The sequence below is a fragment of the Bombus affinis genome, chromosome 4 (assembly GCF_024516045.1).
Source record: "Bombus affinis isolate iyBomAffi1 chromosome 4, iyBomAffi1.2, whole genome shotgun sequence".
In the NCBI taxonomy this organism is placed as follows: Eukaryota; Metazoa; Arthropoda; class Insecta; order Hymenoptera; family Apidae; genus Bombus; species Bombus affinis.
The window spans coordinates 1,020,390-1,046,143 of NC_066347.1; the positions used below are offsets into that span (position 1 = coordinate 1,020,390).

The following is a 25,754-nucleotide window of genomic DNA, read 5'->3' on the forward strand; positions in this document are numbered from 1 at the left end:
AATATGTCTATATTTGAGGAAATTATGAATTACGATTTTCTCTCATTTTCTTTTATTTTTGCTCAAAAAATATTCGTAACTACATTTAAAAATATATCCTACGCGTTGAAACGCTTTGGAACACACCTAGAAATTTTTTATGTATATACATATTATGTAAAGTAACTGGTATGAATCATTCTTCACTGACGAATACTTATTTTATTAAACACGCATGATCGACAAAAAGTATTCTTTTCATATGGCAGTGGTTTGAAAGATGCTTTAACTGTTTGCTAAGCGAAAGGTTAATCGTATTTGCGATGTTAACTGCTCTTCTTATATCTAAATATTTTTTTTAATTCCTAGAAATACTTATGATTTTAGGGCCCTTTCTCATCGCTGCGAGAATACTGTAAGTAAGTGGCGCTTGGATAATTACAGAATTCGCAAAATCCGGGTAATCCGTGAAGTCCAGGTGGCCCCCTCATCCCAGGAATGCCTGTTGATAAACGAAGCTAAAAATACCAGCAGAAGAATTTAAAAACGTGTTTGTAACTTTTTTCTCTTTACCTGGCCTGCCTGGTTCCCCCCGTTCTCCTTGCCTTCCAGGCAATCCAACGCCATCATTGCCAGGTGGTCCTATTAACATAATTTCCGTCAGGAAGAAAGAATGATAAATTCACCGAGTGATAATGTCAAAAAAGTTTATGTGTACTACCAGGCGGTCCTCGCGGACCCATTGGACCTTCTACGCCAACGCCTTCCTGACCTTTATCGCCCTTCTCACCCCGTTCACCAGGTGAACCTTGAGGACCTATGGCGCCTTGTGGTCCTGGTAATCCGACAAATCCACGCTCTCCGGGTAAACCTGGGAGACCTGGATCACCTGAAGAGCAATTTTTTACCAGAATTGAAGTCTAATTTAATTTCATTTATTTTATTTAATTTAACGTTGAAGATGAAAAATTATACATATTATATCAAGATATTTAATACTGTAAACTTGGAGTTGCTAACTGTTTATTAATCCAAGTACAATCTAACTATGTTATTTTTTTTTCTAGTGTTCATCCCTACATTAATTTTTATTCGTTCATTTTCTAAATGTATTTTTCCAACGTTAAAGGATATTTCAAGTTTAAGTAGCGTATACAAAAATTGTTATTGGTATATATGATTTTTCGTTTTTATCTTATGTCTAATATTTTCTTAAAGTATTAAACATCTTTCTCGTTTGCTAAAATGTGAATAACATTGAAATATAATTCGAGGATCGCAGCAGGATTAATATAATAAGGAATAATGAATCAAATGTAATGTAACATTGTTATTACTGTTACAGATACAGAGGTCATACAGGAAGAAAAGATGTTAGCATATTTCTGTCCTTCTTGATTAAAATATCCTGTCTACCATTTCGAAATTGAAGAAAACCGAAGTTTTTCCATTCTCTTTGTGCCAACCTTGCCATTCAATTCAAAGTGGTTAACTGTCATTTCGTAACAGGTCGTATAATATAACTTTATTTCAAAAGTAAATACATGGATAATTTCAAATATTTCAACATATCTTGAAAAATGAAGAAATGTTAGATAGAACATATTAATTGAGAAGAGCAGATTTGATCTAGTAGGTACCTGGGATGCCCTGGGTTCCTATTCGACCGGGACGACCCTGTCGGGCCAGCCCCGGCAACCCGGGTGGCCCTCGTAGACCTTCTGTTAGTGTTTTCAGCCTCTCTGTGACACATGCAGGATTCCATCATCTTTATAGATGTACACAGCCACGTGAGTTGTTAATCTCCGATCGATCAATTGTTAATCGAGCGGACGTGCGTGTACATGAATCACGTCGCTGATGAATGCTGACTCTAACTAAGGATGAAAGTGAAATTTCAAGCAACTCATGACGGAACGATGACAGCAACAACCATTGTGATGTTTCGCTATGACTATCAAGGACGCTGAAGGTATTTTTATGTAATGACGATTCATCGTCTACTATGGATTTCTGAGGAAAAGATACAGTCCCTAATCATCGTATTAAAATTACATGCAGAAATTTCATCTATATAGCTATAAATGTCATGTATACATATACTATTCTGGTACTTGATCTCATCGTCTATATATTCGCCCTTAACAGTTGCATTATCAAATTTGAGGACAAAAATTCGAAATGTTTATGAAAATAATGGGACTACAAAGAGACGCTACCTTTAGCGCATATGGGACACGTTGGAAAGAATGTAAGCTACAATAAAGCCAAAAGGGAAGAACACAGAACCACTCAAACATGTTAATAATATGTGTTCTTCCCTTTTGGCTTTATTGTAGCTCCTTTCCAACATGTCCCATATGCGCTAAATATTCCTGGTAATTAAGGACTGTACTTTCAAAATGAAAGAAACACCAAAAACACATAGTACGATAATTTCTACTATCACGTTCTACGGTTAAGGGATCAAATGCAGGCAAATGAGGTTGGTAACCCTTTTTCTCGGGGTTGTACCTGGGCGACCTTGTGGACCAGGTGATCCAGGACGACCTGGACGGCCTCGACCAGGTGGACCAGGTGGACCTTGCATCTGTGCTGCCATCTCAGTCATCTGTTCTGTATATGTACGTACCAATAAAAGGAACAGTTATCTTCTACCTTTTTACATAAACCAGCCCATATAGCTGTTTTGCCAAGAATGACCCGCGTCGTATAAAAATATTGTTGCTACAGTAACCTCGTTACACATCATCTTAAATTTTCTTAAACGCGTTATCAACTATACTACTATTTAATTTCATGTGTCACGATAACATAATAATTTCGAATAAGTATACACCTAGTGAAGATAAGTAGGCTGTGTAATAAGTATCCAGCTGCTTGCCCTATAAAAATAGCATCACTAAGCAGAGTAGTAAATATCCACCTCGTAACACACTGGTACATATTTCTCGAATTTCTGACTCAATGATACTTCGGCCTGGCGGTCCTTGAACTCCTGGCATTCCTGTCTGCCCTCTAATCCCTGGCGGTCCTTGAAGTCCTGGAGCCCCATCTTTTCCTGGTATTCCCGGTAGTCCCATTTGACCCTCTGGACCTCGTTCTCCAGGAGGTCCTCTCTCACCTGGCTAATTTTTAGTAACAATGAATGTAACGACAAAATTAAGGACTTCAAAACAATATTTTGAAATTTATTCCAGTGACATGTACGGTCAACTACTGACTTTTTCTTTTTAATAACAGATCTTACATATGGTCAAAAGTCCCAAGATTTTTCATATTAAAACAACTTCTAAATCATCCTACCAAACTCTGTTTTATCATTACAACACATGGACGGTAAAATTATTACCACAAAGGAGCTTTTAGGAGGAACAGAGTAATATGACAATGGGTTAAAGAATCAAACGAATATTTAACAATAATAGATATTTTTCATCTTAATAATCATTTGAAATACTTACTAATCCTGGAGCACCTGATGCACCTCTTGGTCCACTAACCCCTGGACTGCCGATAGTTTCCAATATATTATTTGTATTTAACATGTCTGAAATTGTTCCTGGTGGTCCTGCTGGTCCTGGAGGACCTGGGGCACCTGGAGGACCTGGCCGCCCTTCTAATCCTGGAATACCAGCGACTCCAGGTAAACCCGGTGCACCCTAAAAAAGCATATTTCTACCTTTTTGAATTTTTTAGATCACAATGATATATTCCGTGCATCTCAATGCATAGCGCAAATGAAGTGAGAAAAATTTTATGACCCAAAGTAAAACGAAAAATAACGAACTTGGATTGGAAGTTCCATTTTGGAGAAAATTGAAGTGAGTAAAAGCGGCAAATTGGAAAGGGATTATTCTACATACAAAAATAAATTAAAAATGTAGAACAGAAATTTTGTCTTATTTTGAGTTATAGAATCTCTCCTGATTCGACTTGTATTACGAATTTTGATCCTTGATGTATTTAAAGCGTATTAAACCTACAACACTCCCAGGTAAACCGCGTGGTCCAACAGGACCTTGTTCTCCTTGATGACCTCTGTCGCCTTTTTCTGCAGATCGTCCATCGAGTCCTGGTAGTCCTGGTTTACCAATAGCACCTTCGATTCCTCGAGGACCTGGGACACCTGGTTCTCCAGGTAAACCGGGTGAACCCTATAACAATTAAATTAGTATTCTAATTCATTACTCAGATTGAAATTAAACTAAATTTCAAATTGTCTATTTACATAGTAAGAATCAAAAGAAATTCTAAATGCGATAAGGAGCTCAATTTTTTCAACATCTTACATTCGAATGTTCGATTATCCGAATAGTTTTGCAATTCTTAAAATCGATTTGTTCAATCGTTCGCGGAGAGACGCGAGGAAGCACGCCAACGGGAATCATAAATTCCCGTTACGATTATATAATCGGCACTACGAAGTGATCGATCCCTATTTCGTTTAGGATAATAAAGATGGTTGAACTGATTATAACATTGGAGTAACAGGTTACAATGTAACACTTTATTCCAACAACCTGTAGACATAGACAGTTATGCTCTGTGTGTATAGATATAAGTTTAAAGTGCGATAGTAGTGGGTGATAGGTGGTGCTGCTGGTGCGCCGCCATAAGTTAAATAGATGACTAATCTAAAGATAACAAACTAGTCCAGAGATGTTGACTGATCTAAGGATGACAAACCAAACAAGTTCGGTGACGATGCTGTCGCAGAGGAAAATTATTGCTGGGTGTTGGTTGTGTAGCGGCACTCGACACCAACTAGTGTCAGACGATGGCAGCGCAGTGGTTAGCGCCTTAGGTTACGGACGTTCGGGACCCCGGGTTCAAATCCCGGCGACCGTAGTCCGATTTTCCTTTCCACGACATCTAAATTAGAAGAAAAGCAGCAGTACCTCGGTAGCGACATCTATACCAACAGAGTAGCACTATCACCATTAACAAACTACTAACTACTACACCTCAGTTGTCTCACCACTGGTTGCTTGCGGATGAAACGACCATTGAACATGGGAAAAACCCGATCTTCGCACTTTTTACCTGATAGAGCAATAACCATAAGGAACGTCTCGAGTTGAATATATTTTATAACAATTAAGGTAAAAAACAAATGCTTAGTTTTATGACAGTTCTTTAGAATTGTTGCGGTCCGACTATTTATATTTGCACAGCTAGTGGCCGCCTCAACCGAGGGATGGATCCTGGATTAGGTACAGAGTTACCGGAAGTAATACGATTGTTGAAGAATTAAATTCGGGATTCAAATCTGAAGTTGAATATATAAATTTACCTGTGATCCTGGGGGTCCTAGAGAACCAGGAGCGCCATCCTTTCCTTGCAAACCTGGGAGACCCGGTGGACCAACAGGACCAGGTTCTCCTTTCACTCCTGGTAAACCATCTTCTCCTGGTAAACCACGGGGACCTTCAGGGCCAGGTGGTCCTGGTAGAATGGAACCGACCATCGAACCTGGCAAACCTGAATAAATAAATTAAACGTATTAAAGATTTTGATACCAAGATATGTGTAGCGGCACTCGACACCAACCAGTGTCGGACGACGACAACGCAGTGGTTAGCGCCTTAGGTTACGGACGTTCGGGACCCCAGGTTCAAATCCCGACGACCGTAGTCCGATTTTCCTTTCCACGACATCTAAATTAGAACAAAAGCAGCAGTACCTCAGCAGCGACATCTACAGCCGCAGCAGAACCCATCTCGGCCTCTACAGGCAGCAGCTACAACTATCACGACCTATACACCTCATATGTATTACACTCCTCGCCAAAAAGATAATCCAGGTGTTACGCCGTGCAAGACATCTGCACTCCATCCCGCGCGGCTTGACAGCCAACGATCTACGTGCTGTCCTTCGAACCCTCAATAAGCCCAAGGACCCACCATAAATTTGAACTCCTAACTGCATTGTGTGCATGGTTTAAGTCAATCTGTTTGCCCGAAAAGATTTTCTAATCCTAGAAGTGTTTTCGGCTGGTTTTTAGAAAGGTTCTTGGGTTTATTACGCGCCCTTAAGAATTACGGAGAAAGCGGGTAGTGGCCTAACGCAAAAAGCGGAGATGTACCTAACGGAAAATCCGGATTTTTCCCATAAACAATGTCGCCCATGAATCACGTTGGTAGAAGGCTTCTTTCTCGTATCTTCCTTCCCGACATTGGTCATAACCAATTGGCATCGCGGATCAGTGCCCTCACTTTTCTAACTAAAAATGTAAGCAACGAATCCGCGTTCTTCGTTCAAAGGGCACACCCATACCGAGCTTTCCTCCGTAATCACATCAGAACGAACTTCAGAGTCCCTATAGCTCTCACAGCGCCTACAGGTCCGAGAGTCCCTATAGCTCTCACAGCGCCTACAGGTCCGAGAGTCCCTATAGTTCTCACAGCGCCTACAGGTCCGAGAGTCCCTATAGCTCTCAAAGTGCCTACAGGTCCGAGAGTCCCTATAGCTCTCACAGCGCCTACAGGTCCGAGAGTCCCTATAGCTCTCAAAGTGCCTACAGGTCCGAGAGTCCCTATAGCTCTCAAAGTGTCTAGCTAGTCAATCAAAGTTAACATATACACGGAGTCTCTCATCTACGAGTAATCCTTTTCTTCGTCACCTGTATCTTAATCAACGGCATTACTAATTTGTGTGATTGTACAAAGTGTTGGAAATATACATTTTTATAACTCTGTGAATCACAGTGTTATACTCCAACAACCACCCCTATTATCCTAACCGAAATAAGGAGATCGAACTATTCATGGTGTCGATTATTACAGTCGTAACGGGAATTTACGACTCCCGTTGACGCGTATTCTCGCGACCCCGTCTCCCCGCGATAGCTCGAATTTACACCAGGTGTGTGTTATCTTTAATTTCTCAATGACGCGTGCAAAATTTTTCGTCTGTAACGATTAATATCAAAACATTATATCAAAACATTATGAGTTAATATTAAAACATTATGGATATGCGATTCGTTGAAAATAATTAAAAATCTTATGAGGTTTAGTGTGTAACAAAGAAAAACTATTCCATACTAAGGTCGAAATGATAACACACTCTGTTAATATGTTTAGAAATTGCTCAGTAGTTCTGAGCTCATAATGATTTGATATTATACGTTACAAACGAAAAACTTTACATGCATCATTGAGAAATTAAAGATAACACGCCTGAGTTATCTTTTTGACGAGGAGTGTATATTTCAATCTAACTTACCATCACGACCTGGTTCTCCAGCTTCTCCTTTTTGACCCTGAATTCCAGGTGGTCCTAGTGCACCAGCTTCACCACGAAGACCTTGCAATCCCTGAGGACCTGGTACTCCCGGGAATCCTATTTCTCCTTTAGGTCCAGGAAAGCCAGGAAGCCCTGATCTTCCTTCTGAACCAGGAGACCCGTCTTGCCCTGGAAAACCTCGTTCTCCTGGCTCACCTTAACATATTTTACATCGATTATGTAGAAGTACCTGACCAACTCCTAATATTATACATTACTTGCAATAATTTTGTTGCGCGTTTCAAGTCAAACCATTAAAGGAATTTATCCCGAGAAATAGAGACTTCGATGGTAAGGATTAAAAAGGGAATTTCAAAAGATTGTTTAAATGTTTGTACTAATTGCTAGGATTTACTACATCACTTATTAACTATTCACTTAACTTTAGATTTAAAGTACAGAATCAAAATTTAGACTTAGAATTGGATTTAGGAGTAGGCTTGGACTTAGTTTTATTTCTAAAACTTACAATTACTATAAATAAGTAGGATATTAACATTGATTGCTAATTTATCATCAAACGTTTAAACTAGATCATTTACTAACGAAGGATTAAAATGCTCACGATTAGATACACGTTAAGAGTTGTTACATAGACATCTCTATCACGAGAACGGCATACATTTAGCAATTAATAAAAGGAATGGTTTACGGGTATTACAGCAGATTGCAACAAATTGATTTACAATCGCTTCGAATAGCTGTATTTAGGTCGACGCGACGTCAATATGCATGTTAATATATTGTTTTCATTTCACCCATCAAAGAATACTAGGATTTTAACTTTTGATAATAATGATACTCTGCGATATCAGTACTGAAATTACAAAGTCCAAAAGGAAGAATCGACAAGGACAAAATATTTATTATGTATCTTAACTATCAACAATAATTTCTCCAGAACGTGAGCTTCAAATATGGGCTATGTGATATTCATGTAGCAAGCATTAGGTGTATACAGATAACACTATAAATGTCTAATTTATAGTTTATAAATAGATTGCGCAATTTTATACATTTATAAAGAATTTTAAAAGCACAAAAGTGCGTAGGATGCAAATAAGGTACAATAATCTATAGAATTTCTAAAGTAGAATGATCGTTATAACAATTAGTAGACGTAGTAAGTCTTTTCTAGGTTCGATTACTTCGGCTATGTTTATGAAAATATAAATTTACGTACATTTCGTATATTTATAAGAGAAGAGGAAAAAAGAAGAAAAGAGTAAAATAGAATAAGTGGAAATATGTTGGTTGGATAGTTGAAACCATTACAACAATTGCTCTCGACCTTTAAATATGAGGCTGACATACTTTATTAGGAGGAATTATTCCTTCAAAAGTGTCAATAACCTTTGGTAACATTATGATTAACACATTAACAGATTCAAAGGGTTCGTTATTCATTTACAACGGAGAATCAGTGTACACTCCTCATCAAAAAGATAACCCAGGTGTGTTATCTTTAATTTCTCAATAATGCGTGCAAAGTTTTTCGTCTGTAACGTTTAATATCAAAACATTATGAGCTCAGGATATGCGTTTCGTTGAAAATAATTAAAAATCTTATGAGGTTTAGTGTGTAACAAAGAAAAACTATTACATACTAAGATTGAAATGATAACACACTCTGTTAATATGTTTAGAAATTATTCAGTAGTTCATGATCCATCAATGAATAAAGATTACGGTACAATATTATATAAATTTGTAAGTATGGGACGCGGAAAAAATTAAACGAGTCCGGAAAAAAGCAAATTGTTGAACTAAAACAACAACAGTTATTAGTAGCAAAAATATCGAAAGTAATAAGATAAAGTCATAGAGTAATATACAAATTCTTAAAAAATGTCGAAGATTATGGTAAAAAGACGAAAAACTTTACATGCGTCATTGAGAAATTAAAGATAACACACCTGCATTATCTTTTTGACGAGGAGTGTAGAAGTTATAATTACCCATATCTATATCTTTCTAAGAAACAAAGTTTAATTCCTATAAAATGTTCATTTTTGTAGCACAAATTATATTAAATCAAAATAATCATTACCAAATGTTTCTTATTAGTCGATATTATTTTACACAACACTAGAAGAGAGTTTCAAAGAGCAAGTTATAATCATCTATAATGTATATATATATTGTATACGGAAATTTTGAAAAGAGTGTGAAGAGCTTCCAGGTAATTGTAAGAAAATGTCGAATATCCTTCCTAAACGAAAGTATATTTAAATTAAATTTAAGTAAAAACTCTAAAGAATATACAAAGAGTACGTAGACAAGCACTCAAAAAGTCCCTGCTCTTATATGTGGGAAAGTATGTTGACGGGGTAAAGGTATGTGAACTCGTCAGTAAGTTTAACAAAGATAGAATGTTTTTGGAGCACTGATCTCTGACAGTTAGAGAAATTTTGACGATCCACGAAAACAGAATGATACCTGTGTGAATACGTCTACACGTTCGAGTCCAGTCCATACAATACTACCAAAACTGTTCAGACTCAAGTTCATCGACCGGCGTCAAGCGACGAAAACAGTGTTAGCTAACCGAAAATAGAATATACTTTGTCTATCGATGAGTTACCGATTAAAGAAATAAATTCAATCATGAAAAAGCGATAAAACTAATGAATTTAAATCTATTCCCCCATGCAGAAGCTAAATTTTTCAAACATAATCTCATTAAAAATATATTTTTAATTCATTTTCATAAAACATTCATTTTCGTAATATAAATTATTTTAAGCAGAAATATTTGTCACCAAATATGCAGAAGTTCTTTGTTGAAGAGAGTAGTAATTAACTATTTTATGCTCACTACCAGAACAATAATGTGCTTAACGATGAATCAGCGCGTGCACGTAGACACACAACTCCACGCGATTTTCTAACAAGATTAAATTAGTTTACGCGGATGTTCAAGGATTACTTATCGGATAAATCTACGTAATGGTATTTAACGCTAACGTTTAACATTTGACACGACCACACTTATCCTTAAAAGAAAAAAAGGGTTAAAAATAAATATCGAACCACTACCTTTTTGACCTTGTTTCCCTTCGTCGCCGCGTTCTCCTTGTTCACCCTTCGAACCCTTTTGACCTGGATATCCCGGAGACCCTGGTGGGCCTACAAATTTTGGTATAGCGTCACGATAGTCACTGATCTTTCCTGGTGGACCTGGAGGACCTGGATAACCTTGTGGTCCCGGAAGGCCTTGGTCTCCTTTCAACCCTGGAAATCCCATGTCCCCCTATAAAATACAAACTGAATGTTAATATCATAACACTAGCACTCAGTGACTCAGGATCAAGTGGCAGCCACTGTAGATGTATTCTAATTCCAGTGATTTCTCAAAATGTCTTGTAATAATGTTTATCTTACATATGTAAAAATAATAAACTCACTCTTTCGCCATTTTCTCCTTTTGCTCCAGGTAGTCCAATTGGCCCAATAGATCCTTTAGGACCTGGGTTTCCGGGAAATCCACGTGCACCAGTGAATCCTTGTGGTCCCTAGTAAGTATCGTAATATCGTAAAGTAGGATAAATAAAAAAACATAAATAAGGTTATATTTATAGGAACGCACTACTTTGCCTTGCTCTCCAGGTGATCCGCGTAAACCCGGCTGTCCAGGTAAGCCGGGTTCTCCAATAGGTCCAGGTGGTCCGGGTAATCCGGTTAAACCCGGTAAACCCTAAATAAATATTGTATTAGATAGATAGATTGTATTGATATTAGATAATTTCTACTTTAGGAAGAAATAGACATTTGGTAGGACTTTAAATTTCAGATGAAGATGATAATCAGTCTTTCTAAAATATTTAGAATAAATAGATAGGAAGAATGTATATGTAATTCCTAAATCAAATAAAAAAGCTGTTTAAACAGTATGAAATCAGTCAACAGTTTATTGTATTTTAAAGTTTCTCTTACATAAAAGACAGAAAATCTGACTTATCGTGTCTTCACTATAGTCTCATTTAGAACTATGTATACTTCAATCTTTTGTTGCATTTACTTTCTTTGAATAATATAACAAAGGATATCACCATTTATCTAAAAATAGTTTTAATAGTATTATCTTATACTTAATCTTATGGAAGGTATTAAAGAAGATTTTTAAATCAAATTAGCATTTAATATTAAAAGATCTGATTCATATGTGAACTTTATGTAAATGTATTACTTGGACAATATCAAGTGTCAAATCAGACGGAAATATTTATCACTAAAGAGAAGCCCTGACTCACATTAGTGCCATTAATTCCCGGTGGTCCCTGTGGACAGATAATTTCGCAGCCAGGTCTTCTCTGAGGTAATAAAGGGCTGCTAAGGCTCTTCTGCAATTACGTTAATTACAACCGTGGGATCTTAATGGATTGCGAAGTTGTGTAATATATATAGACTTACCGGCAGTTCCTCACAGGTCTCTCTCTCTGGCCTCGTAGGATCGCAATTTAAAACCATCCACTGAATATCGATCTAAAGACATATTTTCGAGAAGAAGCAAATATTACGTTAAGAGCAAGAAGTAAAAACGCGAATAGACGAACACTCGAAATGAGCTCTTCACTCTACCCTTTAAAATGGCATCTTAGAAAGAAAGCCCAAGAATCTTCTTTGTAAAAAGAAACTCTATCAGAGACGATACATTACTTATTAATTTTTATTTCTATTCATTCATGGAATTGAGATGGTCCTTGAAAAAGCATGTATGCACTCTATACTTTAAGACGGCGCGTTAGAAAGCAGTTTGAAAATCTCCTCGGAAAAGGACTCTCTGTAGGAAATAATATATTATTCTTCTAGAACATTCTACTTGAAAATCAAATAAAAATTTCGCTATCGTACTAAATCATTTCTTATGGTATTTACTAATTCTGATTCATATTCATTCATGAAATTAATACCGCTAACAATATTCGGAAAGCATTTTGCATTTTATATTTTACAATGGTCGTCTTAGAAAAAAAAATACTTCATAAAACAAAATTTTATGTAATCTTTAAAACGTATTATTAAAAAATCGATTGCTTTATCAACATGCTACGTTATTTACAGTTTACAGTTTATTTTTAGTTTTTGATGTTCCGCCACGAAATTGGTCTAATAACGCGTTCATTATGTTTTCCTGTACGCGTTGCGCTTCTAAACTTTGTGCGTACTAAATCTAACTTGTCCCAGTTATGTCTTAGCCTCGTTCATTATATAGTGTTTATTAATTAAGTGTTTCTTAATTGTCTCATGCGACGGATACATTTCTCGCATGAACCAACGGGAGTTATCCCCCGCGAATGTGTCACGGCACAGTGTTCTGTGAAATTCGCGTGTTTTACGTTACAATCATACGCCTTCTGATCCTCGCTCAGTTGATCGAAATTAGTCGAATAAAAGATCTAAAAGACTCTTCCGACGTTCCGGGAACATCCATTGCAATGTTTAGTGAAATACGGTCATGTGGCTATATAAGAATACTACCATATATATGATACAATACAGCGTATCATAGAAATCAGTTATAGCTTTGTTGTTTACATCTCTTGTTCAAAAAATATTTCTTATTCGTTTTTTCTAAATTTTCTGTTTGTCTAATAGATTAAAGCTGAATTATCTCATATATTCATATTTGTCAAAATGTCCCTGTTATAATTAATGGGCTGCAAATTTTGATGCATTTATGGAAAATTAAAAAATGCATGAGGTATATACAATATGCAAAATTATGTAAAATATTTAATGTGATTTAAGTTTTATTCCTTTACTTACTTTTACATAATAGGAATTCACATCAATATTTGCAGTCTAATAATAAGACAATAGCCATTAAGGTAGCATATTTTGTATAAATTATCCCCCTATGCAAATCGTTTTGACTAATTTAAATATTTTAATCATTCAAGTGTAGATTTACATACACGATTTCGTATTATTTCATAAAAAATTCCGCAGTAGGTTATCGATAAAATAATGTCGACAAAATAGACGATAATTGCATACTGCATCAAAATTATCTAATGAACGCCGAGTTTGCAGTATGCGACACTGCTGATCTTACCTCTCCTATGTACAATGTACGCAATGTCAAAGGTGAACGATCGAACTTACCGGTACAGTAACATTTTTGCTGTGTGATATTTTCGATATCGATATCTCGCCATCCACTTTGATTGTTCCTCGTGGATCCAAGTCTTGTGTGTCAATGTATTCGCAATCTATATACACCACCAGCTTATCCTTGAAGACTCCAACATTAATTTTGTGCCAATTTTTGTCGAAGATCTGTTTCAATCAAACGTCTTACTCAAATTTTTTGCCAGGCAAATATTAAACTTATAATAATAAGATTTATTTGCTACCTTCTCTAATTAAAAGGCTCATAACAAAAATGACCCTTGTCCGTTTCCGTCTTTTTTTTCAAGAGTAATGAAAGGATACTTTTGTATTTTTAATTTCTATTGGACGCATTTTAATCTTTTCTAACTTACTCACTATATTACGAAATATTGTAAGCAAGCTGTAATTATATCATTTAGACAGAAAGAACTATCTTTAATTATATTACGAAGTTGTGAAATTTCCATAAACGTTGTTTTGTTGAACCGTTTAATTTTTATCAATTTATCATTTATCATCTATCAATGATAAGTCAATTTATCATAATATCGATTCCATTATGTTGTAAATTCTGACGAATGAGATACATTATTGTATAAAAAGTCAAAAATTTGACAAGAATTATTTTTCTCATGAATCCCTCAATTCTTTTCTCCGCTATAAAATTCTATTAATTCCCAAGATATTCAACGAGGTGTCTTTGAACAGAATTCTTTTCTTATTAAATAGGTAATCTTGAGCAATCAGGAGGCAATTTTCTGCTGGTGCATTCAGAACATCTCCGGTTCATTAAGAACGCGACGCTTAACATTTCTTTGAAGCGTTATAAATGACACGACGAATGGTATTCCCATCAGTATTTTTAATACTATACGGATCCCGAACGCGTTCTTTTGCGTCAGGTCTCACTGAAAAACCTCTAAACTATTTCGCACGAGGCTTATGCAATGGCCCGTGACACGATTTCCGACGTCAAGATCTGATTCATACGCCAACGCAGTTTCTCGATTGATATTTGACAGGAGGCTTGAGTTTTTACATGAGAATGCCGCGAGATCGTTGTTTGAAATATCCGCGGTCATGCTCGTCACTCGTGGCCCGTTTTAATCATCACGCGATCCACGATGACATTTTTAAGAGGCGACTGCATTAAACAGGGCTTGATGTGACAACCATCGAATTGATTACTGGAAATGCACTTGGCTTGCCGATATTTCGCTCTACTTTAAATACTAATCTAAGAAACTTTTCTACTTACAGAAATGAACCTAATTAACACCAACTAATATCATTATTAAAATCTAATAGAATGTCATTATCAAAATCTAAAAGGATAAATATAAATTAATCTAAGAAACGACGCTACTTCTGTACTTATAAGAATCAACCTAATCGGCACTAATTAATAACATTATCTCTAACAATGTTGTAAAAATTTTACTCACACGATCGGCCGGAAACGACACCGTTTCCAGTTCCCCTGTCTGGTTCTTCACGGATAAATCCAAAGTCTGAATTTTTGGGTTCATTGCGATTAAAAACTGGGGCTCGTTTTCCATGTCGACGATTCTGATAATGTGCCAAGTATACTTTGGCAGTTTTCTGGCCCTAAATGTGCAAGCCGTGCTGAATTCCTCTGGCAATCCGTTTGGGAGTATAACTCTGACAAACAATATAAAAAGGAGGCTTTGTATGTCAGTATACGTAACCATCGAATTGGTCAGTTTTGTAAATTTTAACGCTAACCGTACCGGCACTTCACATATATCTATTCTTATCGTAACCGGTCATTTAACGTTGTCAACAAGTAATGTTGTTTTTTCGAAAAAAATTGTCAATTTATTGTAGGAAATAATGCACAACATAACTTTTAAATAATAATAAAATAATCGGTCAAACAAATAATCAAACAAATCATCCTCACTTTGAAGTTGCTCATTTTCAGACTTTGAACTTCGTTCGTCTGAACACTCTTTACCTATATTTTAATTGTTTTTCAATAACTTTCTCACTGAACGTGTGAATATATTCAGAGATAAAACAAAATACAAAATGTACTGAATATTACGAGATTTGTTCATTCCTTGACGTATTTGATTTCTCGTTGGCTTCGATCTGTACTTTGTAATTCTCAAATGATATTGCATTTAGATTTCGTTTAGCTATAGAGAACTTATTATGAAGGGAGTATATTCTTAAGAAATATTTCTCGAGAGCCTTCGTTAAGACTCCGTTGTGTTAAGGCGTTACTACAGATGTACGCAACTATAGTTGATTAGATCTTGCTCGACTTAAGGTCCCACGTAGAGAACTTTAGAAAAAGATGTAAATTTGTCGACCGGTCAAGTGACCGGTCACAATAAACAGGTCAGGAGATAAATTTTTCTCGGTAAAAAAAGAAGCAAAAAAAAAATTGAGAAATTGATTAATCAGATAATATAAGAATTTAAATAAAATTAGATAAATAAAAAAATAACAATGAATATACAATTTTAAATTAAATTTTGAAACTGGTCATTTGACCGGGCTTCGTAAGGTTAGCGTTAAACGTCGTTGGCAAATAGGTTGATAAAATTTACTTGGTTGGTTGAGTGATGTCTGTATCTTTTTCCAATCGGTAGGCGATTTGCATACGATTGCTACCTCTGACTCGCGTCACGCCAGTGTAATGTGTCTCCAAAGGATCTAGTTTCAACTTGCTGATGAAGTCGAATGTTTGAAGATCGTCTTCGCCCTGTTTGTATCCCTCGCATGGTCCACGAGGAGAATTTAAGATTGTTTCCTCGCCAGATGTATATTCTACGAATGTCCAAAATATTAGAACCTTGCAAAATATTTAATATTTTATTATTTGTATCTTCCTTTTAAAACCATAACTATTTTCTTTCTATAATACTTTTTTGTAACTTCCTATCGTTTCAGGTAAACATATTTTTAGATAAATAATATATGTAGGTCACAAAGAAAACCATGATAATATTATCTTATTAGGGAGCAATATAGGTTGTTAATGTCTTAAAAAAAAATTTTGGTAGACTTAAAACGGAAAATCATGCGTATTATAGACGATTCTTTTATACTTTCCTGAACATACGAAATTTATTAAGAATAGAAAAACAGGATTCGATCTAAAAGTGATCTGATGATTTTATAAGTAATTATATACATTATACGTGAGCAAGATTATTTTTATCGAACAAAGTCGATACCTATTATTACAATTACTTTAGAAACAATTGATAAAGCGAAAAGCGATAGTTAAAACACACAGAAGCGCAATAAAGTGTGTGAGAGAAATACACATATGTTCGCATATTGATAGTGTGGGGTGACATCGTTAGGAAGAAATGATGCCCTATCGTTACACAACCCAATAAGTTTCTACTTGAATTATTCTGATCAGGCGTTGCTGATGGTATTATTCTCACGATAATATAAGCATTATTCAAATACAATACAACAATTGCATACATACCTAAGTATGTATACAGGGTGTTTCAGAGCTCAACCGACAAACTTTGCCAACATGTTGATGACAGGCACATTAGTATAGCACTTTTTGCTCGAAATGACCCAAACGTGTTGACAAAATTGAGATCTGAAACACACCTTGAGATGACTGGTAACGCTTATGCGATATAATGATAAGTTAAATATAAAGATAATAGGCGAGTAATAGATATTATCTTATGAAATAGAATTTTGTATGTGCTTCATTTTATGAACCTCTAACCAGAAGCAACTCATCACTGTTTTAGACGAATAAAGGAAATGCTTTCAACATGACATATGGTATAGTGTTTCTGAAGGCTAAAGGGGAAAGACGTGACAAGTAACATTTCCTCTTTCTGTTTTCTATAGAACAGCAATTTTGTAAATCAGTGTATTGAAAACCAACCAAATCAGTGTATTGAAAATATGAATGTTGATGAAAAATATACATATCCATATACATATATAGCGTAAATATTAGTCTCTTTCATGTAGTTAACATAACGAAAGGTTTACAACTATAAACTTTATTAGTGACATAAATTATACTTAAATATTAATTATATTTTCAAACTTACTCGTACGTGTGAATTGCACAAGCACGAATATCCATATTGAGAAGTACATCCGCAGATCCAAGTTGATTCTATAATAATACATAGTAAATATACATAGTTTATAAATAACAAATTCTATAACAACAATATAACACGAACAATAGATAGAGGTAGTATTTATCTGTGACTAATTTTTGTACGGTCAAAACAAAAATAACAGCATAAGTAAGTTACACCTCAACATATTACTATAAAATATAAGTGGATCAAGGGCGTAAAATGTTCTATAAATATACATATATTATTATTAATAACACAATTTTATAGAAAAAAAGTAGTGTCGATCCTGCCAGGATTCGAACCTGGAATCTTCTGATCCGTAGTCAGACGCGTTATCCGTTGCGCCACAGGACCTTAGTGATCATAAATTTTACTCTTTATTATTTAAACATAATAATAAACTAAAATTTGTAAAAACATCTATAATAAATTCTCATGTAGGATCTAATCAAGGCATTCATCGAAGAAAGAATTGATGCTAAAGATAAATACGGCCCACTGTTTTACCGTACGTAGAAAAAAACACGAATGGAAGAGAAAGGTTCGAAAGTTATCTTGATAAAGGGGATATACCAGTGAGGCAATACTAATGCAACGATAAAACTTTCTTATTTTTAATTTTTGTTAAATAAAACTTTTACCAAAGTAATCGTAAAGTTTTTCAAATTAAAACAAGATCAAACACGATATAATTTGTAGCATGTTTACTTATTTAATGATATAAACTTATATTCTTTCGTCTATTAAATATCTATGTAAAAGTTATTTAAACCATATCGTGTTTGGTCTTATTTTAACCAGAAAAATTTGACAATACGTGAAAATCTGATTTAAAAAAATTAAAAGTACAAAAGTTCCATCAGTATCTCATGCGCATGTGAATTCGGATAAAATTACACTACTCATCATAAATCGTCAAACTTCACGGTATATGAAACAAAGGGAATAGTAGGGCCCCTTGCGGAGAATTCCCCCCCATGGTGGGAATGACGACCGAATGACGACCGGATGCTGAATGAGGGAGTTTTACCGAGTGTAATACATACATATATGGAAGTACTGTACATATTTTAATTTTATTTCTTGGTTCTTTCTCACAAAAAATTAAAAAAATAATAATTTTCAAAACAAATAATCAGCAATTTGATATTTTGGCTTTTCATTAAAATTAAATTTCTTAGTACAATTTATTTATTTATAGTAATATAATTTATTATTGTTTTATCTAATACCAAATATTTACATTTAATGTCATATTAATGTTTAATTAATTTAAATTTATTTACAAAATCATAAGTCAAAAATATTTAATCAAACTCCTGTGTATTATACGTATATATGTTTTTGGTGAAGCATGTTTAGTCTGGTATAGTGCATCCATGATTATCTCCATGTAAGTTGATACAACTTGATAATTTCTCACAGCATAATCTGCCTAAACATATATATATATACATATACACATAATATGTATTGTGTATCCATGTACATATTTTCTCATAGTATTTGAGAATATAATAGAAATAAATTTATTAGAATATGGATGTGTAAAAACAAAATATATTTATAATATATTTATAATGTTTTGCAACATATATTATGCAATATTAAATATATGTATATCATATGTATATCATAATAATTATAAGCACATTTTCAAATATAAAATATAAACTTTTACATTATTAAAATTTTCTTTTATTTTTGCTTTTAGAAAGTCTATTTGGAAATTATTCTCTTCAATAATCAAAGACATTAAACATTTTCAGGTATAAGTCAGAAAATAACATGAATAAATTCGTATAGTCTGAATATATCTCAATAAAAGCTTTATTTCTTTCCTTTATAAATAGAACTTTAGTTGGCATGAACATCTAATTTTATGTTCCGAATGGTGCGTAAGTAAAGAAGCACATAATAATGAAGATACGTAAATGTAAAGAATATTCTTCTGAATTTACTTTTTTTTATTCTTGTACACTATACATTCGTCTTGTCTCTGGTTAAACAGTAACAATACTGTGTCGGAAATTCTTTTTCGTTACCGGCAACAGCAAGATAAATACATACATATATGCAGCATTAGTCAGTTACAGCATAGTATAAGTGAAGGCAACACAGAATAAAATAAGGACGGGGATTGGTTGTGTTATATACAACCTTGCTTCTTATTGGTTGAACGTCGTGGGTCTTATCGGATTACTTGACTATGAGTACGTGACGTTGCCACGCTGCTATGTTGGGTCTACCAAAGTTTCAGTTTTCTGTGTTGCGTTGAATTGAATTGAAGGAGAAAAATTTGTAGATGCGTTTTTATATTTTTATCAATTAGCCGGAACCAATTCTCTTTGTAATTATGGCCAAAATATCAGTCTTATAGTCATAGCAGTGGGGATAGTGTTTACATTCGGCAACATTGGAATTGCGCCATCTCATGCAATTTTTTTTCACGTGATGTATACCTATATCGTAAAATTCATAGAGTTTCTCAATACTTTTTGGGATGAAGGTTTTAATTCCTTCCCAACAATGTGATATGATGATGAAGAAAAACCTCTATCTGTTTGAAGACTTGTATATTTTAACCAATATTTGTTCTTGTAAGTACTGGATTTTTACAGAATATTTAATATTTTTAAGTGTTTATTACATACGTATAATAGTAGAAAATAAAAGATAAATGTTACTTATTTATTTAATTAAAAATAAAATAAATTATTTAATTTGCAAAAGATGTAAATTCCTTTTTTCCAGTTTTTACAAAATAAATAATTAACGGGAGAAATAAAATAAGTTTACTATTTTAGTTTATAATATTTTATAAGATATTTTATAGTTTTGTAGTTTTATCTCCATTTGATGTATTTCTAGAAAGTATCTGTAGAAAAAAGTATTTCTATCAATAACAAGAATATTTTTAAAATCATAGTGGACATTTTTGTTTCCTCCTTTTAACGATGAATATAAAACAGATATATTATATCAATTTATTTTAAAAAATAACCATAATGAAGAGGCAACACTAAAGAGAAAGTATCTCATAAATTAAACTCATATTATAAACTTACATTAGTAATAAATAATAATGTATTAAATATATATTAATATTAAATCCATTCCTATCGTTACAACTCGCGTATTTATTACATCTTGATCAAACACATTTCTAAATGTTATTTTCATCTATAAACTGAATGAATTAACTTCGTAAACTTATGACACCCTATACGGGCTAAACGTCTATTGTAAATATTTGTGACTATTATTCATACATTCTCTATATCGAATAATAGTTGTCAAAATACTACCATACTACTTTTATATCAAATTTATTACTTATTAATTTCCAATGTGAAAAATAATCAGTCTCATCATTTTATGTTTCCAGAAATTCATTACTTTTAGAAGATGGCGCCACATATACAACGGGACTACAACGCTATTGGAGATCCAGGCAGATACTCACTGAGGACACTCAGGCATGGTGAAAAAAATTGTTTCCAATCACACATTTTTGACGTGTCTAAAATAAACAGCAAAGAGGATTTCTTTCGTTGTATTGGTCTTCAAATGAAAAGATTTCAGTACAAGTATAGAATGTCAAACAGTGATCGTAAAATTAAAAAGATTAATATTCCCAGTGGTGTAACATTGCGTGATTGTTCCGTTATTATCCTGGGGAACATATGTAAGCTATGTGGAAAGTGTTTTAAGTGTAAAATTGACTTAAATAAACATAATTTGTTAAAACATCAGACACATGAAAAACTTGGTAACACGACTGTGAAAGAAACTCAATGTACGGAGAAGGAAATCGAAATCTGCAAAAATTTTCCAAAATCTTTAAATCATTCAATAATCAAAGCTAGTAAAAATTTTGCAACAAAAGAACACAAAAAATTACGTTTAACCTTGAAAATAGGAGAGGAAATTATCGCCAAAATATCGGTGAATAGAAAGCACTTGAAGAAAGATAACGTCGACATGTGGACTCAAACCGAGTCGAATCGTGACATTGAATTAATTGCGGACATGAATATGTATGAAAGTGTTGCTTCTCGTATCGATCCTCTCATGTTCGGTAATAGTCCTTACCAATGTTTTAACCCGTCTGTGCACACGGTACAATGCTCGAATCGATATTTGGCTAGCAACATTGTAGCAAGTACACAGGCGGTTCGTGAGAAAATTATAACGCAGGAGGAAACTAACTCTTCGCACAGGTTGAAGGAGTCACGCGATATATCCACAAATGAAAAATGTGGCGCTACTCTTCGTGTTACACCAAACTCATCTCTTGAGTTAAATTTGTCATTTGTGACTGAAAAGTGCAATTTACGTGAACAAGATCATGTTAAAAATGGTAATTCGGAGGAACTCTCTTCAACGCATTCAGATGATGCTTTAATATTCAACGAGAAGTGTAATAAATCGCAGTTCACCGTAATATCAAAGTCACTGTCGGGCTACAACAAAAAAGATGATAGTGTTACATCTTTATCAAAGAATATAAATACTCGATCAAAGAATATCATGCAAATTAATCCAGAAAACATTGACGAAAATGAGGAAACAACAAATCCAGTCCAGAAAGATTTTATTATAAACAATACAGAAAACTATATACTAAGAAAATTACAGGATGACTCTAATGTGATACAGGCAATACTACCGGTAATCGTGCCAATAATCGTGCCAAATGGAAGTGTTCCTAATACACCTATTAAACTTATGATACAATCAGCGTCAACAGAACAAAAAGAACAGCAACTGCGGCAAAAGCAGCAGCAACAATTACAACCAGATCAACAACTGCAATTGCAACAAAAACAACGATTACAAGCAGAGCATCAGGAACAACCACAGCAAAGTCAACAGCAACAACCACAGCAAAGTCAACAGCAACAACCACAGCAAGGTCAACAGCAACAAGAAATTACGGAAACTTTCTCTCTCCCCACCGAAGATAATTCCAACGATGGAATGCAGCAGTTGAAACTTCAGAAAGAACAGCAATTACAACCGGATCAACAGTTGCAACTGCAACAAGAACAGCAATTACAATCGGATCAACAGTTGCAACTGCAACAAGAACAGCAATTACAATCGGATCAACAGTTGCAACTGCAACAAGAACAGCAATTACAAATCAAAGATCAGGAGCAACTACAGCAAAGTCAACAGCAACAACAAATTATGAGAATTCCTACTCACATCGCGAAAGATAATTCCGATGATGATGTGCAAGAAGTATTGCGAATCGTTCGGGGACATAGCACTGCGGATGTCAATCACGAGTCACCAACTCGGTTCGAGCGAGAGATGTTGCTACATGTCGCCATTAGAGATATGAAGAGAATGGAAGGAGAAGGATGGCACTTGCTAGAGAAAGTAACCGACTACACAGGAAGAAAATCGAAATCTAGTACCAAATGTAGCGAAACGAATGAGTGTATCAAAAAAATGAAGAAAATAATAACTGAATTGGATTTCGACTGTAGAAATTCAACCAAAGAAAAATACATTTCCCATATGAAGGAGCACGTTGCGAAAGTGCAAAGTTATAATAACATAGCAACATTATGTGGATCTGATAGTGCAAAGGAAAATTTAATGACATGTAATGAGAATATCAATATAACATCTAAGATGATAGGACAGTATAATATTAATCATCATAAGGGAAAATTCGAAATAAATAACAATACGCAGAGCGTAGAAGAATCTGTTAGCCATTTTCTTGTGCCTTGTTCCGGCGACATGGAAAGTAGGAGTAAAGGACCGATCGTAATAGATCTAGTCAATGGTACCGATGAATAGCAATAGAAACTATTGGATCGGTAAATAGCAAGCATAGCTTCATGAGAATGGTGTCGAACTGTGGCCAACTATTGCAATGGTGGATATGTCCTCAGAATGTGTAATATTCATATATTATGAAATGAATAAGTTGAAGTACTTTTAATGTCGGCAATTATTCAACTTTCATTACTTGTAACGTTATCTTTCGTTATATTATGTTTTTTTATATTTCATAAATTACATATACACGTATGTTAAAACATATATATGTACTGATCGAACACAAGTTCAGTATGTACTATGTTCGAATTAAATGAACAGGAACTGCACTTAAATGCTACTTAGTATTATCGCTGCCAAAATGTTCCAAAAGCTACTTATGTTTGTGTTATACGTATCTTGACTTTGAATTTAGTGCAAAGTAAATAAAATATAGATATATGTATGTATATTATATATGTTTATTTATGTTTATATATAGGTGCTTAGTAACGATGAAACGAAATTTGTTAAAATATTTTATAAAATATTTACCTAAATGTTCAAGGTATGTGTTTTGTATCAGTATTATTAATTATTACAGTAATAACCACCCAATTTTCATCTTTTGTTATTTCATACTAGATTATTTACATTGAACAGAGTTATACTCTGCTGTACAGAGCTATAATAATACATACATACGTATAGTAATTTAAGAATTTTATATCTTTTTTTAATAAATGTTCTTCGAAATGGAGAAACACAATCTGAGTTTTTTTTCTATCACATCATGATAGATACACTTTAGAAAGTTATAAAAAAATGTGCTTCATACAATCTAAACAAAAATATAATAAAACTTATTACAATCGATATTATTGAAATTAAAAAAGCACAGAAATTATTCGCCCTTTGAAACAAATATGTTGTTGAAAGTTCCAGTTAAAATTTATCAACAAGGATATTGTCGTTTACGATCAACGAAAAGAATTATCACTTGCTACAGCACAATGGAGATAATGATTTAAGATTTAAAGATAGAAATGCTCCATCTATCACTTGCGATACGATAGAGGAGGAATGTAAATTGAATACCTACACAACGATTGAACACTAGCAAGGACATTGGATTACAGTGGCAGTTAAGGAATTTAAATTTCCATCAAACCTCTTGATTTTTTCGGTAGGTAAATTAATATGCGTAAATAATAAAAAGCACAAAAGTATAAATGGAAAATGATATGTACTTCAAAAAAAATTGAAACATGGCAAAAAATTGAAAGTCATTAAATATTCTTAATATATCTAACTTAGACATGTTTACGAATGGACTCGAAAAAGACGATTGAAAGACAATTTTATATTTTTGAATTTGGAAATGTTATTTTATATCGTTTATATCGACTTTATAATCTTTATATATTTTGCAATATTACACGATAATTTTTAGAGTTGATGACCATTTTTTAATAACAACAGTACAAAACTTTAAGCCACACATTCAATTTACATTTTAAAATACAGAAAAATGACATCAGCTCGAAAAATAATGAAAAAAAAAAGATCAAACACATCTGGATTGAAAAAACATTCTCTAAAATTTAGGCGTGTCGACATTCTGAAATATTTTATATACATACGTAAAACAGTATTTTGTAAAACCTGGATATGTCAAGATCTATAGAAAAGTGTCCTGTAGAATCGAAAATGGGGGACTACAAACGATGGCACTTATTTTCATTTAAAAAGTGTAAAATAATTTCTCCCAATTTTACCTGAAATAGATTTATGTATCTAAATTCATTAGAAAATGGGGAAAAATTCAATTAATTCTATTTGCACTTTTCTTAAATTCATATAATGTAACTGATGAAAAACAGATTCTGTCGTTTCATATCTAGCTATTAAAATTGCTCGATTTAAACTGACTTTTAAGTTTTAAAGAGAACCAAGTGTTTTATAAATGCGGAACATCATCTTTATAACATTATATTACCGCAAACTATTCTATTCATTCGAAACAGGTTTCTTAATACAATCAAAAACCAACATTACTTCTTCATCAATACAATGTTGCCTATGTGCAATATCCAGCATGAAAGGGTTAAAGACAAATCACAAACTAAAAATTTATTGGTAAAATACTATCAAATAAAAAGATCTCGAAACTGTATCAACGAATTCGAATTACGCGTGATCGCTCAACCTCTCGATGCGGATAGTTTGACAAAATTTTAGCACGTGCGAGAGTCTACATGCTACCGGCTTGTTCTGAAGAAACTTTTGGACGCGTTGGAGCGCCTCGTACCTGAAGTCTTTGGCTGGATGTAAGTGCGCTACGGCTTCCGATAGTTGCTGCTTGGTCAGCGGAAGTCAATAGACCGGCATATATATTCCGTGAAGGGTTCGATGTGTGTCACGCGTAATATCGAAAGCACAATTAAATTACAAGACGAGGCAACGCATTGCACGGCT

General features: G+C 34.0%; 2 protein-coding genes, 1 long non-coding RNA gene and 1 other non-coding gene across 8 annotated transcripts; 2 read left to right on the forward strand and 2 right to left on the reverse strand.

Annotated features, from left to right (window-relative positions):
• Positions 1-35: 35 nt before the first annotated feature.
• On the reverse strand, positions 36-25,754 carry LOC126915454 (collagen alpha-1(XXII) chain-like). Of its 5 annotated transcripts, XM_050720150.1 has the most exons (21): positions 25,588-25,754; positions 17,457-17,524; positions 16,862-16,984; positions 15,966-16,185; positions 14,832-15,048; positions 13,378-13,551; positions 11,683-11,754; positions 11,523-11,612; positions 10,859-10,966; positions 10,677-10,784; positions 10,309-10,522; positions 7,210-7,425; positions 5,276-5,463; positions 3,966-4,136; positions 3,444-3,641; positions 2,906-3,107; positions 2,494-2,595; positions 1,620-1,721; positions 701-868; positions 553-621; positions 36-481 (listed from the first exon to the last, which is right to left on the reverse strand). In XM_050720150.1, the coding sequence occupies exons 4-21, from the start codon at positions 16,016-16,018 to the stop codon at positions 363-365; spliced, it is 2,571 nt and encodes an 856-aa protein (XP_050576107.1). In that variant the 5' UTR covers positions 16,019-16,185; positions 16,862-16,984; positions 17,457-17,524; positions 25,588-25,754; the 3' UTR covers positions 36-362. The 5 variants fall into 5 exon arrangements, with proteins under 5 accessions (XP_050576107.1, XP_050576103.1, XP_050576104.1 ...); XM_050720146.1 differs by lacking the exon at positions 16,862-16,984; XM_050720147.1 differs by lacking the exons at positions 16,862-16,984; positions 25,588-25,754 and adding an exon at positions 17,595-17,614.
• On the forward strand, positions 1,709-2,650 carry LOC126915491 (uncharacterized). Its single transcript, XR_007710209.1, has 2 exons — positions 1,709-1,951; positions 2,443-2,650. It is a non-coding gene; the product is annotated as an uncharacterized LOC126915491 (long non-coding RNA).
• Trnar-acg (transfer RNA arginine (anticodon ACG)) lies at positions 17,777-17,849 on the reverse strand. The gene has a single exon. It is a non-coding gene; the product is annotated as a tRNA-Arg (tRNA).
• Positions 19,730-23,751, forward strand: LOC126915458 (bromodomain-containing protein DDB_G0280777-like). Its single transcript, XM_050720171.1, has 3 exons — positions 19,730-20,095; positions 20,884-22,365; positions 22,414-23,751. Exons 2-3 carry the CDS (start codon positions 20,904-20,906, stop codon positions 23,313-23,315), a joined length of 2,364 nt encoding a protein of 787 aa, XP_050576128.1. The 5' UTR covers positions 19,730-20,095; positions 20,884-20,903; the 3' UTR covers positions 23,316-23,751.